Here is a 17936-nt window from a genome sequence, read left to right as displayed (position 1 = left end):
CTTTAATTACTTCTTTAGAATCTCCATTTCCAAACACAGCTACTGGGGTTTAGGGGCTTCAAAATATGATTTTGGGAGGGAAGACACAAACATTAAGTCCATAACAATACTATTTCTCCAGCAAGGATGAGATTTTTTTAATACCAGTTGGTTATAATGTATGAAAAAGTTAGAAGAGTGTATTTCAGTGTTTAAGAGAAGCTCTCCTATGGATTTTCCTTCATCTATATTCTCATTCTCCAACTTTAACTCAGCATAGATATTGAGCATTGACCTTGTACCAGGCACTACTCTGCCAAGCTAAGGGACACAGGGAGCATGCAATGTGACAAGAAAAATGGATATGATCCCTGTCCGAAAAGAACTTACCATCCAGTAAGGAAGCCAGGTCAACAAGTAATACATTACAGTTTGACTCATGCAATAAGCAAAGATGTGGAAGGGGCAGGAATAGTGGAAGAAAGAAAGTGATTCACAGATGGGAGGGGAATACATGAGGAAGGTTTCATGGAATACATGAGCCTAAAGCCTGAAGGATGAATTGATCAAACAGACAAGGAAGATAAAAAAAATTCTAGTTAGAGGGAGAATAACATGTGGAGAGTTCCAAAGGTATCAAAATGCTGCCGATGAGGGAGAAGAGTGTAACTACATTCCTATGAGGGTTTTTGGAAGGTTTGGTGGAGAAGTTAGATGCTAAACTAAGGGGTTGGACTTTGTCCTTTTAGGGAGAGAAGAGGCAGTGAAGTTTAGTGAGCTGATATGAAGAACAGGTATTAGACTCACTTCTCCAACGTTGTGTTTATTGCACATGCAGCTCTGGGCATATAGTCAAAGTTAAACAAATATCTGTCGAATGAGTGAATGATCTGACCTTGATGTAAAGGAGAGACTGGAAGGGAAGGAGATTGAAGACATAGCATTGGGGTATTTGGGAAGCTATATACCCAGTCTAGAGTGGATGTAATTAAATGTCTACTATACAATTACAGTGTTAAGGAAAAAGAAGGAAAGACTGCCAGAGGTGAGAAAAGATCAATGAATACTGGACGGGGTGGAGAAAAGAGAGGAAATCCAGAAGAGTGCCTAGATTTTAACATGAGTTAATGGCAGAATACTGGGGATATGTTTAATTCTAAACAAGAGGAGGAGGTGGTTTTAGTCTGGCATCTATTTAAAAATAAAAGGTTAAAAAATGTTACTTTCAGGAGCATCTTTATAACCCATAACTGTTTTCTTTGTTCTATTTTTAGGTTTGGAGATGTCTCCTTGCAGGAAAGTATTAATCAGGAAAATTTTGAACTTCTAAAAGAATATTACACAATATTTATGGAAAAGATGCCTCCTGATTGTAAGTATACCAGCTTTATAAAGCAACAATAATAATTTCTTGATTATAAATTTTCAGGACAGGTCAAACAAAGAGGTCAATGGGGGAAAGACATGGGGTAAGGACGGGAGAGCAACTTTGAGATTATCTGAATCAAAAAGACTGATTGCCAAGGTGGCATGACCGTCACCTGCCTCACTGCCTTGATTGCACTCTTGATGTCCTGCTGCTCATGCTAGGACATTAATTTTAGTGCCACTGGAAGATACCTAAAATCTAAAATAAGGAACTTATAGTTTAGAATCTCAATTGAGTCTACTAAAAAGTTTGTATAATTCTTAACCATGTAAAAGGGTTTAATGAATAATTAACTTTTTGATTTATAATCTATATCAGATATATCACACATATACAAGGAGAAAATCAGATAGAATACAAGTTATACAAGTAACAAAAAGTGATATGAACTAAGGAACTAATTTATTGAATAGGATTATTGCAATTTTTATGTGAAACTGTTAAGCATCCAAGCCTATAGAAATGTATCTTACACTTCAGCATGTTTTTTATTATTCAATTCTGCAGTTCTTTTCCCCACAAAAGTAAGCACACAACATTTGAGCAATTCAAAGCCAGAGAATCAAAAATGTAGTTGGAGTTCATCAATAAGTGATATAAGTGTGTGGTAATATTGAGATATTTACAATGATAAGAAACTAGGTTTTAATAAAGTAGAAAATATTTTAGTATTTTTAACCAAAAGCTATAATGAAAGTCTATTATCAAATCACTGGCAATTTTTTCACTGCTCTGTATTCTGATACGTTATCTAAAATACCGTTGGTGGCAGAGTGTTTAGGACTTTTCATAACCCAGTGAATCTTGCATCAAAATATTACAATGGCATATGCAAGTTCAAGTGTGGATAGTTACAAATTTCACCTGCAGTTTTTATATTATTTTATTTCACATAAAATATTATTTTTAACCCAAAATGAAATTAAATGCAGGGAAACTTTTTGGCAGCCAGCATTCTTGTGAATTCTAAATTTAATTACTTAAAGTTAATAATATAAACAAAACTATTTTGCATTAGTAATTAATGAAAAATGGCTTATTTTAACTTGGATGTGGGTAGATAATTTTTATACAAGTTATCTAAATTTGGAATTCTCAGAATTCTTTTTTTTAAATGTTTGTTTATTTATTTTGAGAGAGCACAAGAGAGCACAAGTGAGGGACAGGGAGAGAGAAAGAAAGAGAGGCAATCCCAGGCAGGCTCCGCACTGTCAGCATAGAGCCTGACTTGGGATTTGATCCCAGAACCGTGAGATCATGACCTGAGCTGAAATCAAGAGTCAGAAGGTTAACCTACTGAACTACCCAAGCACATCTGGAATTCCCAGAATTCTTATAACTTATTTTCTATTTCTATCAGTTCTTTCAAAGTGTGATCACAGGACCAGCAGAATCAACATCACCTAGGAACCTGTTGGCAATGCAAATTCCCAAGTCTCTCTACAGAACTATTGAGTTTTCCCTATAATCTGTGTTTTAATAAACATTTTAGGTTATTTTTAATTGATACTAATATTTGTGAACCAATGATATGTCCTCATTACTTAAAATATATTTAAAAGTAGGTTGTTGGCAAAGTCTATAAGGGGCTTCAATACTATACATAAAATAATTATGTCACCTTAAAAATAGGTATAAGTCATTGTTGAAATATGTACAAGTCATGAGTAAATTATTGTCTGAGACACGAAATTCAAAAAAAAAAATCCCTACATTCAAGTCATTTAAACTCTTCATGGGAACAGAAGTTTAAAAAGTTTGAAAACATAAGACCTCATGTAGTATACTAAATAAATATAACTAAGTATATTTGAAACTTGTAAATATATTTCTTCCTTGAAAACATGGTGGACTTTTGCATCAAACCAACTATATTTCATTAGCTAGGCAGTTGTCTTAACATAGTGAATGTTTCCTGATATTTTGTTTTCTATTATGTCAACATACTTTTGAGACAACCTGTCACAGATTTGGCACAGAATTTTGTGATATGACTTTGGTTGTTTTCCATAACAAAAGTCCAAATCTGATCTATGCACTATACTGACATATGTAGGGTTGTTCCTTATGCAGAAAAGTTGTAACTCAAAGCATCATTTGAGTTATACTCCATTCAAGAAAGAAACTATAAAGCTTTATTAACAGTGTAAATAGAGGTTAGGCTGTTTGTAAAGGAGGAAAAGAATTACCATGCTGAATCGTACCCATAATCCATATAATCTATTATTTTTCTTTCACAGTAAAATTAAGGATAATTTCTGTCAGTGTTAAAAGGATGAGTTAATCCTGTAAACCATTACTTTCACTTACTAATCCATTTTGGATGAGCTATCCATTCATTAACCCCGTTTATTTTATTATTTATGAATTAAATGGTTGAATTTTACACTATTCTACATGTTTTAAAAAAAATTCCGTTTCTTCCAAAGGAATTTTTTTTTACCTTAAGGGATGTCTTTTGTGATATTGGGATTGAATGAATAAATCTATTTCAACCGATGTGAGAAATACACATATATGATAGGAGACTATCCATTAAGTACAAGAAAAGAAGGATTAAAGAACCCACAAAATATGGAGAAATTGTTCAAGATTGAGGGGCTTCAAGCATCACTGTCGTTAAATGAGAAGGATTTTAGACAGGATAAGGTAAACAAGAATAACAAATGTGTTGATGAAGAAAAAAGAGGGATTAAAGAGAAGCTGTTGGATTTGGTGGTTATGAGCATTGATGACATTGCCTGGAACCATTTACATAAAAACATGGAGTGGAACCACATCTAAGGCATTTAAGAAGAGAACTCGTATTGTACAAGTGGACAACCAGAGCGAAAGCTACCCTCCTAGGAAGGTCGGTAGTGACTACAAAGAATGAAAAAATAAGCTGAAAGCAACAGAATCAAGGAAGAGGGGTTTTCTCCTTTATTTCTCTTTAGTTTCATTTTCCAAGAGACATGAAAATTGTAAAGACATGTGGAAAGTATAGGACAGTTGCAAGGGGCTAAGGATCGTCTCTGGACACTGCATAGAGGCTCTACAAAAGGTTGCAACGGTCAAACCCCTAGAACTAGCCAGAAAGCCCTTGAGGGACCCAGAGAGAGCAGAAGATTATGCCTCCCATACGATACAGAGATAGAACATTACTCAGGAGGAAAAAAGTAGTATTCTGGGTTTTAGAAAAAGAAATCTGCCATGCCTGGCTACAGCCCATATAACACCTGAAGAAATTCAATAAAAGGTCACCCGTGACTGTTTAAGATTGGTGCCCTGAGTATCGAAGGTTTGGAAGGAGGCCAAAGTGTAGTTTAGGTCTGCCGGTCCACCACTGTCTGTTAGGTCTCCAGGCTCCTTTGGTAGTTTCAGAGGGAAAAAGCTTGAAAAGAGATTTTGTTCACAAGCACTTTACTAACTGTAAAAATCAGATCAGTCATGGTTTTCCCTGATATGCTGTCAAATTCTTTTAACATAATTATGAAAATGTAATTCTTTAACTATAACGTTTAAAATCTGTGCATGAGTGTCAAGCACTCTGAGGTTTACTTTTGCTGAGCTAAGATTTAGTTAACAGGCTGCAATTTATTTAGACCAAAATATTTTCGTGTGCTTTGAACTTACATTTTCAGTTAACATTTTACATTTTTTAGTATTTTGATTTATCTTATCTCTCCTTTAAAAAATAAATCAGTGTGTGGGGTGCCTGGGTGGCTCGGTGGGTTAAGCCTCCAACTCTTTTTTTTTTTTAAATTTTTTTTAACGTTTTTATTTATTTTTGAGACAGACAGAGACAGAGCATGAACGGGGGAGGGGCAGAGAGAGAGGGAGACACAGAATCGGAAGCAGGCTCCAGGCTCTGAGCCGTCAGCCCAGAGCCCGACGCGGGGCTTGAACTCACGGACCGCGAGATCGTGACCTGGCTGAAGTCGGACGCTTAACCGACTGCGCCACCCAGGCGCCCCAAGCCTCCAACTCTTGATTTCAGCTCAGGTCTCATGGTTCATGAGTTTGAGACCTACATCAGGCTCTGTGCGCTGAAGCTTGTTTGGGATTCTCTCTCTCTGCTCCTCCCACACTTTCTCTCTCTCCCTCACTCTCTCAAAAATAAATAAATAAACTTTAAAAAGTGGGGGGCACCTGGGTGGCTCAGTCAGATAAGCATCTAGCTTCTGCTCAGGTCATGATCTCACAGTTCATGAGTTCAAGACCCACATAGGTTTTGCTGCTGTCAGCACAGAGCCTGCTTCAGATCCTCTGTCTCCCTCTCTCTCTCTCTGCCCCTCTCCCATTCTCTCTCTCTCTTAAAAATAAATAAATATTAAAAAATAAAGTAAAAAATAGATCAATGTAGCAAAACTGGGTCAGTTAAGAATAAAATCAGAAAGAAAATTATAATGTTAAAACTCAAAATAATGTGAAATATATAAAAAGTAACAGGACTCCATTAGGATAAGAAAACCTACACATGAAAGGATTTCCCAGAAGCAGATGAAAAAGAAAGCTTAACTGTGAATAAAATGTTGAATATCTAAAATCTACTTTTGTTAGGCCAGAAAATGGATCACGTGACTCTTCATATCTAATAACTTGTCTTTTGAAAACATTCTCATACAGCCATTGAAAGTTCAGCAAGGTTTTTCAAAGATAAGATAGAACTCTCTAGTAAATCAAGATACTTTTTCTAGAACAAATATATGGTAATAGTTCCCTGAGTAAAATTATTGGATTCTGTTTCTCTAAGAAATGGAAAACAAACAAAACAAAACAGAGCTACCAAGGTATCGTTCATAATTGTACTTTATGTAATATAAACTTACAAATGGATATATCAGACTATTGCTAAGAAACAGACAACTAGTTACAGCATTTATAACACATACTATGCTCTGGAAGAAATCAGTCCTAGGTCTTGCCAAGATTTTGTAGCTGATCACATTGTTGGACTTTCCACATGGTTCAATGCCATAGAATGTGGGAGAACAGTGGCTGGCACACATACTAACACATACCTTGTGTTACAAATGGATAAAATCACTGAGGAGCAGCAGATACATCAGTTCTTGGAATATCGTGCATATATCAGAGAGAAAAATTGCACTGCATTTGCTCTGTGTATTAATGAAAATTAAGGCTACTTAAATGACTATTTCCTTCAGTCAGTAATTCTAGTATGAGCTGTGGTCGCAGTCCAGAAAGTGTGTGATAGAATCAATAGTGACAGCATCAACTATGTGTGCCTCAGAGATGGGCAATGCTCCATAAACAAAATAAGGTGCATTTAAATATCACCTTTATCTAAGTAAATATCTACTTACTGTTTGTATACTTAAAATTGGAGCCCACGCGTGTTGACACTTGTAACATGGCTCACCGCTTTCACAAGTCTAAACATGCTGCCTTTACTCTCTCAGAACAAGCTATGGTGGGGTTTCTGGCCCCTGCTTTTCAGAGCCCTCTACCCTCAGACTAGCACCCATGCTGATCCTGGCTAACCAGACCTCAGCAGGCTCTGGAAATAACCTGAACTTATAAAATAAGAAATGAAATCAGGCAGATATCTTAAAAGACATTAACAAACACACACAGACATGCAGTTGCACACACACACAAATACACACACTCACACTCATGTACACACCCCATTAAATGTCTTCTGACAATCTGAGTTTTTCCCTTTAGCAAAGGGACTTTCTGATACAGGTTAAATATTTCCCAAGTTTTAAAGTAAATTTCTAAATGATTAACTTTTTCTCCACATATAATAATTCTAGATCTCCTCTGAATGATTTACATTAATATATATATTATATTTATATATATGATATGATTATATATATTGTATGTGTATGATATATACTTGTTCTGAACATTAGGATGGCCCTTCAACGTTACAAAACAGTGACATCAAAGGCTAGTGTTTTATTCTGTCAACTAAGGTTCAGCCATGGGTGACAAAAAATACCATAAGACCCTTCCGCCAGTACTTTTCTCCCTCCTCCCAATATATCTTTTATATTTTTACTGTCTATAAACTTTAAGTATGAGGTCAGGAAATGCAAGAAAGGATTGGCCTGCACACAGGGTCAGATAGACACAGGGTCATGTCTGAATTTGACATGTTATGCTAGCCTAGGCTGTGGTTTGCTAAAATAAAAACTATACATATATTACTAAATCCTTAGTAACCATATCAGTCCAAGCACAGTCAGGAAAACACATATGAGGAATTTGCTGTGGAGCATTGGTGATAGACATGAAAGAAATGGGAGAAATTAAGCAGGGATCGACTTAGCCACACTGAGTTTAGCAATATCAAGAAGCTGATGCTAGGCCAGGTGCTGAAAGGACCTAGGTCAGATGTAGTGTCACCAGAGCACAAAATCTAGGGCCATGCTGCTGAATCTTGGTTCTTGATGGGGACTGTCCAGAAGAAGCTGGGACCACAGACAGAAGAGTTGCCCCCTGGGAACTGGAGCCATGCGGAAGCCACGGTCATATCCACAAGCAGAGAGATCAGAAAACAAATACACTGGTTTCTGTCTCCCTGGTTCCTTTAACCTCGCTCTTAATCCTCATTGTCCAAATTTAACTGAGTCAGCAGGCAGCAAGCAGTCTGGGGAACAAGGATTCCTGTGATATAGAGCAGAAGGGAAAAAAGTAGAGATAGATATGAGAGCAAATCAGCAATTGACTAGCCCAGTCTATCCCTCAGTCATTCGGCACCTCTTCTTACCTTTTACCCATGCAAGAATAATTTCAAACGATCCATATCTGGATATGGGGTCAGCAGTTTGTGTTCTACCAAGCTCTCTAGGTGACTGTGCTGTACAATATGATTTGAAAACCACTATGTTAGACTTGTAAAATGTTATAGATTAGTTATCAAAATGTGAGTTTATGTTTTGTGTTTCATTTATACTCTAGACCTGAGGATAAAAGAAAGTGAAATTCCCAGAATATTGAAATGTTGTATCTTTTATTTAGTTTTTGCTTAACTAACATTTATTGACCTAAGTGAAGTGTATATAATGTGTACAATTCAGCTGTAATCATGATTCCGGTCAATGTGAGGTTACCTGGATTGATTATGCCAAAGTAAATTAATGTGTCTAAGTTTACCAAGCACAAAGAAAGATCTGAATATTATGGATTTTTGGCATTTTTAACAAACATGAAGATATAAGAGGATATAAGGCTCTTGAATTAACACACGAATATCCTTCCAACAGGAACTATAAATCACTGCATAATTAATTACTACGAATAATTTCTGTCTTGCAGACAGCCAACTCTGATACCATGTACACATACAGATATACCCATGAAATATCCAGTTACTCATTCAGATATTTTACTTGTTTTATTTCAAACGCATGTGTATTTGGAAACATTCAGATAGCTGAGGAATTTTTCACATATCGTCCATATGCTTGGCATTACACAGACATTAAAGACGAGTACAAGGTGTTGGTGGTATAGGAGAAATTATTTTATAATTCAAGACTACCTTAAGGTTGGAAATGTTTCAGAAAGAACAGATAAAAGAGGAATTTATTTAATTTTTGTTTTTGTTTTTGTTTTTCAAAGTACTTTTATTTATTTTCTTAAATATATGAAATTTATTGTCAAATTGGTTTCCATACAACACCCAGTGCTCATCCCAAAAGATGCCCTCTTCAATACCCATCATCCACCTTCCCTGCCCTCCCACCCTCCGTTTTTTCTCATTTAAAAGAGGAATTTAAAGATTACCAGCTGTCTCCAATTTTTCTCTACCCATTTTTTTTTTTTCACTGAATCCACTCCAGTCAGCCTTTGGTCTAAATAACTTTACTGAAACTGGTTTTTTCATAGGGTTTAGAGCCAGTGCTCAGTGCTCAGTTCTCTGTTCTCATCCTACCTGATCTAGTAATAGATTTGACATGGTCATTTTTTTCCATCTTTCATCATTTGCTTCTAGGCCACCACACTTTTCTGTGATTGCCTCTACTCTCTGGCTACTTTTCCACTGCCATTACTGATTCCTCATTAACTTTCTGACCTCCAAATGTCGGAGGGTCCCAGGATTTAGTCTACAGATGTCTTTGCTCTTGTTGAACACAGTCTCATTGCTTTAAATACCATCTATTAATTATCAACCTCTGTTCCTACATCACCAGCCCATCTCTCTTCCTGGAACTCATATGTCCTGCTCATCACCTCAAACTTTGTTCCTGATATGCCCTTAAAAACTTACTTTTCCGGGGCACCTGGTGACTCGGTTAAGTGTCCGACTTCAGCTCAGGTCATGATCTCATGGTTCACAAGTTCAAACCCCGTGTTGGGCTCTGTGCTGACAGCTCAGAGCCTGGAGCCTGCTTCGGATTCTGTATCTCCCTCTCTCTCTGCCCCTCCTCCACTCATTCTCTGTCTCTCTCTTTCTCAAAAATAAATTTAAAGAAAAACATTAAAAAATAATTTAAGAATTAAAAAAAAAAAACTTACTTTTCCTACTCTCTCTCTCCCTCTCTCTACCCCTTCCCTGCTCATGCTGTCTCTGTCTCTCTCAAAATAAATAAACTTAAAAAAAAAACTTACTTTTCCTACAATCATCTATCTCCATCTTAGTTTTTAATGAATTCTAGCTTATTTGTTGCTTTGGGAAAAAAACATTGAAGTCACATTTGACTCTTCTCTTTTTCTCACACCCCACTTTCAGTCCATCAGAAAATTTCACTGGCTCTATTTCCCAAGTGTCTGCCACCAGCTCCCTCCACCTATATTGTTACCATTCTGTGCAAGTCCTTATTATTCTCACTCTCATATTATGGCAATAAGCTCCCTCTGGTCTTTTGTTTCCTCTCTCAGCCTCACTCAGTTTCTATCACTGCAGCCAAAGTGATCTTTTAAACATGAAAATGAAATCACGTCTCTCCTCCAACTCTTCTGATAGCCCCTACTTTTTCAGCCGACTAAAAACCTAAATTTTTACGGTGGTCTCGAAGGTTCCTTGTTATCTGGCAGCAAATCTGCTGACTTTCCTTTCCTACCTCTCTCCCTCCCTTGCTCTACTCTGCCCCACACTGACTTCTTGCTGTTTCTTGGGACTTTTTCTTGCCTTAAATTCTCTGCCTTAAATTCTCTCCCTTTATATGGATCCTTCACTCGTCCCTTTAAGTCTTTCCCCAAATGTCACTTTCTTAGTGAGGCCTTTCTTAACTACCGTCTTTATTTATTTCCTTTTAAATTTTAATTAGTTAGCATACAGCGCAATATTGGTTTCAGAAGTAAGACTTCAGCAACTCATCACTTACATACAACACCCTTGACTGCCCTCTTTATTTTTTAAAAAAATTCTTATTTACATTTCCTTATTTTTTAAGAGACAGAGAGAGACAGAGCACAACTGAGGGAGGAGCAGAGAGAGAAGGAGACACAGAATCCAAACCAGGCTCCAGGCTCTGTGCTGGAGCCCCACAGGGGGCTCGAACTCACAAACTGTGAGATCATGACCTGAGCTGAAGTCAGACACTTAACCTACTGAGCCACCTACATGCCATTGACTGCCCTCTTTAAAATTGCTATCTCCCGGGGCACCTGGGTGGCTCAGTAGGTTAAGAGGCCAAGTTCGAGCCCCATGATGGGCTCTGCACTGACAGCTCAGAGCCTGGAGCCTACTTTGGATTCTGTGTCACATTCTCTCTCTGCCCCTCTCACACTCCCACTCTGTCTCTCAAAAATAAATTAAAAATATATATATATTAAAAAAAATTGTTTCAATTGCAATCTCCCATGCCCTAGTCCCCTTCTCCATAACACCTACCATCATCTAGTGTATAATACATCATTTACTTTGTTTGGCTGTATCTCCTCAGAATGTAAGCTCCTTGGGGACAAGTATCCTTGACTATATTTTGACTTTATATCCCAACTACCAAAAACATTATCTGGCCTATAGCTCATACTCCATAACTATTTGTTGAATGAATGAATTAATGAAATAGATGAGGTCATTTATGAATGTTTTAAAGAATTTGATATATAGCAAATATATATGTAATACTCACAAGCATCTTGCCAAATGTGTGCCCCTCAGGACATATTTTAAGAAATGCTATAAGGGGCTTGGGATCCAAGATGATTTTGTTAAGTTCACACACCTAGCTAGTGGGTGAACAGGGACTAAGTTCCATATTTCCTGTTTCCCAGTTAAGTGTTCTTTTCACTTTTGTACTGCTGCTCTCCCATTGCTGTAGTTCTTCTGATCATTTCAATTTAAAACTGCAGATTTAGAAAACATTTGCATATATCCAGCAGCACCTTTATTTTCAGCTCATTGAAGAAGAAACTCTCATGTACTTACCTCTTCAGGCTTTTAATTTTCTCTGATATTAATAAAGATTAAGGGATTTTTTTTTTACCTGATATGTCTCTAGAAGCACTTCTGTGGCTTTTTGAAAGGAAAAGTGATATAAAACAGTATTCAGTTTTAATTTTCTATGTGCAGGTAAAACCACAGACATAGACTTCTGGTGTCCAATAACTTGTGCACTAGACTGAAGCAACAAATGTAAACAGTACTGCAAATAACAGAGGTAGACATGCACACTCACAGATGCCCATACAGATGGCCGCCCCCCTGTTTATCTCAGCATTGATCTCTGCATCTTCTACGTTACTTCAGGCTCCTCGCAATTTAGACGCATCAGTTTTTTGGTTAGCCCTCTTCTGCTCTAATTTGTATAGGAAAAGTCTAAGATTAGTATATCAGTCAACTTTACATCTGTCTACATTCTTTCCCTCTCACAGGGGCTTCCTTGTCGGTAGAGTAAGTAGACTGAGTCTTGCACTCCAAATTTTACCACTCATCGAAGATTAGCTAGACTCCCAGTAAACCAGCCTAGTAAGTCTACATAAAATGGCATGAAGTCAAAAGATATGAATTCAATTGAAAGCTCACTTAGGTGAATCACTTGATGTTTTGAATGCCTCCATTTCGTTATCGACTAAATGAGAATAATCAATATGTATATGCCAATACATCAAAGTACATTCTACCATTATCTCACCAGAGAAAGGGAGTTAATATTTCCAGTGTCAGTGTCTGTGCTAAGAAGATGTCACACTGCACTTATGAATGTTACAGTGAGGGATAAGATCATGACTGTATGCACTTTGAGTTTCTCACGAGAGTTATATGTCTCCTTTGTACTAACAAGTCAACTTATTGATCCAGTTAAAATTGATTATAAAGCTCTTCCTATAGTTTGAAGCAACCTGCCTCTTTTCCCCATTCGGTAGTCTCTTTTCCTCTGTCTTGTGTATATTTATTCAAATATAAATACCTATCTATATTAACCTTAACGAATTGTTTTCTTATAATCACTGCTTGTCTGATAATCTTTTTAAAAAAGCATATATCTCTTTGTGAAATACTGTGATAGGGATGAGATCCTGAAATAATCACCATTAGGATAAGTTTATTGGCCCCACAGTGAGGAGTAAGGTGGATATTAAAAATCTTAGGATTCACTTTCCCCTTTGGAAATAAATATCACCTAATTTAACATGAATCTCCTAGGACTCCAGTTTCAGCATAGTATGACACCTAATAAAGAGCCCAATAATTAAAGGTAAATAAAATTTAGTCCCAACTTTTAATTAAACATCAAAGAGCAGACAACTAGCAACTTTATGATGATTCTTTTGAAGTCCTTTTGTCCAAGTTTCTAATTCACTCTATTGAGCATGTCACTCTCTCAAACATTCACTGCTTACTGTGTTGTTTTTCTCAGCCACAAGTGCGAAGTCTTTTGTTTCCTTCTGGTCTACCTTTTCTTGCATCCTAACTTCCTCATGCTTCCAGTTCTGCAAAACAAAACTCAGACTCATCTTTGAAGTCAGAGAAGGAGGAGAAACTCAACACTCAAAGATAAAATTATCTTTATCAAGGGATCAGAAAAGATAAGTCTGGTGACATGGTTAGTTTAATATATTTTGTTGCTATCAATAAACTATAAATATATGAGAAGCCTAGGTTATAAAACTATAGCTCACTTCAAGCCAAAAAAGGAGCTATAGGAATGGAATGAAATGTCTACCTTGTGTTTTTATTACCTCTTTCCTTTTCATGTTGGAGCCTCCCAAGGCAGCTTTGTTTCTGTAATCTTCTTCCTCTATTTTACCTCATCTGTACCTTTTTTAATACCTCAGGAGTTCTTTATTTTATTCCATATAGTATGAAATATTAAAGATCTCATTCTTACTTGCCTCCAGGAGCCTAAAGAAGTAACGCAGAGACCTTGGCTATTGGGAAAAAGCCCTGTCTTCTCAACTGTCTTCTCCTGCTTTGTTTCGGCTATCATTCTAGCAATTTGGGAGTCATTTCCTTCCATGTTATCAGAAAGTGGAGCATGGAAGTGCTGAACTGTTCTTTTTTTGGAGATGGCCTCATTATGCATCTGCCCCTCTATGCTGCCATGTGGCCTTGACATATTTCACTGGCAGCCTGGCTCTTACATGGTAGGGAGGTGGGGTACTGGAAATATCTCAGAAGCTGCTTTCCTTTCTGTCCTAAGCTTTAAGAAGTCTATACTTGCTTTGGTTTTCAGACATTTTGTGTGTAATGTATGCTCTCAACAGGACCTTTCTTGCTATTCTTGTCAAAGTAAAATGCAGGGACTTGGGAATTGCCTTGGGAAAAAGGAAAGGCAGCCATCAACTGCCTTCACTGCTAAGGCAGTGAACACTCACTAGAATGCAGGCAGTGCAACTGGGCTCACAAGAAGACTCAGCTGGGGAATCCGCGTCAACCTCCTTTCCATACTCAAATTTTCTTCTGTCTGTGCATAAAACTATCTCAAGTATCTGAGGCATTTAGGCTTTTGAGAGTCATCTACCTGCGAACTATCTCCCCCCCAACCCTTTGTAATGACTTGAAACTATTTGGAGATTCAGAAATCAAATCATGAGTGTTTTCTTAACAAAAACAAAAATAGGAAAAAAAATTAATATGTTATAATTCTACTCTCCTCCCTGCACACCAAGTCCCATGGCCTTCAATGTATGACAGTGAGCAAGGAAAATCCTGAAGAATTTTTAACACAATTACTTTTAAAGTTGTCTTTCATTTACTATGGGTGATGCAACCTTGAAATTCATTTAAAAGGAAACAATGAAAGTGTATAGGTCAAAAATATTATTCAGCTCTGTTCAGGTGGGGAGTTTGATATTTGATTTCTTATATTGCCTTTTTCATAAATTGTTAAGTTGGAAATACAATTTAAATAGAGCCAGTTTCACTGGGGCTTTTTTTTAAATATTTTCAAGATTTTACAGCATCCAAAAGAACGTAATTTCCAATTTTAAGACATCTCAATGGCTTTCACCTAATTGCATTTGTTCGCTTGCTAGTTTAACTATAGTTAACTATTAACTGTAGTTAATTTAACTATAATTATTTCAGAATTAATTGTAGAGAAGATTTGATATCACAGGATATAGTACTAACCAGGGTAGACTATGAAAGTGTTGTTCTTTATATGTTCATTTTTTTCAGTTTATTTACTTTTAAGAGACAGAGAGAGAGTGTGCAGGGGAGGGACAAAGAGAGAAAGGGTGAGTGAGAATCCCAAGCAGGCTACATGTTATCAGTGCAGAGCCCAACACGGGCTCTATCTCATGAACCATGATATCGTGACCTGAGCAGAAGTCAAGAGTCAGAAGCTTAACAGACTGAGCCACCCAAGTGTCCCTATATGTTTATTTTCAATACTTAAAGATACAGACTCTTACAATTTTTTTCCCTTTGTAGATGTTCTGGTTATTTATTACCAGGTGACAAATTATTCCAAGTTTACTGATATAAAATCAGAAGCATTTTATTTATGCTCACAGATTCTGTAAGCATCAGACAGAGGAAGGTACTCAGACAGAGGAAGTAAAGATGGTTTATCTGCACCCCATGATATCTGGGACCTCAGCTGGAAAGATTGGTGGGGGCGGGAGGGGTGCGGTGTCAGGGTGTCACTTAACTGATTGGGAACTGGAGTGTTCTGCAAGCTTCTGCACTTGCAAGCTTCTGCACTTGCATTCTGACACCTGGGCCACGATAACCTAAGGGCTGGACTTGGGTGAAACTGTTGACTGGAGAACCTAAATAGGAGCCTCCATGTGATTGGGCTTCTCCCAGCATAGTGCCTGGGCTCTTATAGGGAGCACCTCAAGATAGGGAACACAGACAGCAAATCTGACAAGAGAATTAGACAAGAGCTGCATTGGCATTTATGGCCTAACTCCAAAGTGACATAGCGTCACTTGTGCCATACTCTGTTAGTAAAGACAGTGACAAGCCCACCAGCATTCCAAGGGAAAGTACATAAACTCCATCTCTCAATAGAAGGAGTGTCAAAGAATGTAGAGCCTTGTCTTAAAACCATCACTGTAGAGGTGATTGATGTGCTGCTTTTGAGAGACATTCTAATTTACTTGTCATTTTCTCATCTCTAAAGCAACAATACACGTTTGCAATATGGCTGGTCAATGTTAAAAATGCCTGTATTATATAGCCACGTATTTTACCTTAGAATGTTTTTGATTGCAAGTGACAGAAACCCTGACTCAAATTGGCTTGAACAATAAAGAAAATTTATGAACAAAACTGAAAATTCCAAAGGTCAAGCACGCAACCCTCCAAGGGAAGGTTGCTTCAATGGCTTAGCAGTATTGAAAAGACACTTTCCATGCTAATTCATCACTTAACCACTCTTAGTGTAGACTTTATCCTACATCTGGTCCATCTTAAATGATGGCTGGCATGACCAATTATCCCCATGCTCAACTCATACTCAACCAAACAGATAAAGAGGACTTTTACTCCTCCTTCCACATTTGAGTCCTCAGCTTCACTCAGCTGGGGCAGGAGAGGTCACCCACATACCCATGAAATGATTGCTGTGGTCACAGTCAAGTTCTTGTTGGCTTAGTTTCAAATGCCCATCTCTGAACTGATCCTGATTTCAAGGTGGATGGGATTATATAAATTGACATCAGAGTGGAAGTATGATTGATCCCATTTAAATTTTGTGCCAGCTATGAAGTGGGAAGTAGGTGTGGTGCTGGGAATTGAGCTTTAATTTCCATTTCATCTTGGAACACTCTGGCAACATAAAGTCATTTGACTGTGAGGTGATGAAGCTATTGCCTTGGCCTCATTAACATCACAGCTCAATCAGGTGAAAGTTTACAGTCACATTCCTGCTTGCTTGTCAGCACCCCATCTTTGATTCAGGTCAATGTCATAAGGAAGATATTGGTATAAAAAGTGACTCTGTTTTTGGCTCTTATGTTCCATGAAAGAGTGGTAAGAGAACAGTCACGGGGGTTGTGAGTGTTTCTGATTCTGATCTTTGTGTGCACCTCTATGTGTTGAAAGAGTATTTCCTACTTTGGATAAATTCTGACTTTTTCTGAGAAAGTAGGCTTCCTATCTGAGACTGTGGATGCTTTCCTAAGAGCTACTAATGTCTTTCTCTGTTTTTCAGGGTTGACACAGAATCTAACAATGTAGCCGCTTCTGCCAAGACTTTTATTAATTGTTTTCCACTTCAAGTCGATGAAGCATGACAGGGTTATTGTCCTCATTTTGCAGTAGAGAAAATAAGGACAGAGGGTTAAGCAACTCACCTAAGACCACATGTCAGATCAGGGACGGAGTTGGCATTAGAAATCACTTTCTGGGAAGCTTGGTTCCATGCTTTCTTTAAAAAAAAAATTACGAAAGTTTCAAACAAACAAAAAAAGAATACATCATAAGATAACAAACACTAGGGAACCCATCACTCAGCCTCAGAATTTTCTTTCTTCTTTTTTTTTTTAAGAAACAACTTACAGATAGAATTAAAGCTCCCTTTCCACACCTTCCAGTTTTAATCCCTCACCTTCCCTTCTCTGAGAAAAGAAGTACCCTGAATTTGGCATTTTACATTCTCATACACACTTTTACTGCATATATATTATCCATAAAAAATCTGGTAGTTTTACATATTTAACTTTACATTATTGCTACCATTTTGGATGTGTCCCATAATTTTTATTGTTTTGCTCAACATAGTTTTTACTCTATATTCATGCTGATATGTACATATATAATATAGCATGTTTATTGATTTTACCCATTGTATAATGTTACATTTCATGAATATATAACAATTTATCCATTCTCTTTGTAAATACTTAGGTGTTTTTTTTTTCTGTTGTTGAATATTATAAACAATAATGCAGTGAACGTTCTTGTACCTTTCACCTGATTTTTTTCTTGAACCCTATTTGAAAAAAGAATACTCTTACGGAGATAAGTATGGAGATTTAATTATCCTGTTTAAATTATGTGCTAGAGTAATGCAGGAGTGAGTAGCAAAAAGCAAGACTTGCGATATTTACATTTGAAGAGATTTATTCTAAGTTTAAACTAATCCACATTCCATGTATACCGGGATTTTAAGTTGATTTATCAACATTTCTCATTTTATCTTAAAATCTCACTTATTAATCCACA

General features: G+C 37.1%; 1 protein-coding gene across 3 annotated transcripts in view; it reads left to right on the top strand.

Annotated features, from left to right (window-relative positions):
- Nucleotides 1-17936, top strand: part of INPP4B (inositol polyphosphate-4-phosphatase type II B) — a 763493-nt gene that overhangs the window by 688196 nt on the left and 57361 nt on the right. For all 3 annotated transcript variants that reach the window (XM_047091642.1, XM_047091644.1, XM_047091643.1), the window contains one exon: nt 1254-1351. In XM_047091642.1, coding sequence (XP_046947598.1) covers nt 1254-1351 — 98 coding nt within the window. The remainder of the gene's footprint in view (nt 1-1253; nt 1352-17936) is intronic.

This window comes from Lynx rufus, unplaced genomic scaffold, assembly GCF_022079265.1.
Source record: "Lynx rufus isolate CCGP_SWC_20201006 ecotype Redwood Valley unplaced genomic scaffold, mLynRuf1.p SCAF_3, whole genome shotgun sequence".
NCBI lineage: Eukaryota > Metazoa > Chordata > Mammalia > Carnivora > Felidae > Lynx > Lynx rufus.
Note: the sequence above shows the minus strand (reverse complement) of the source record. Positions and strands in the feature narration are given on the sequence as shown.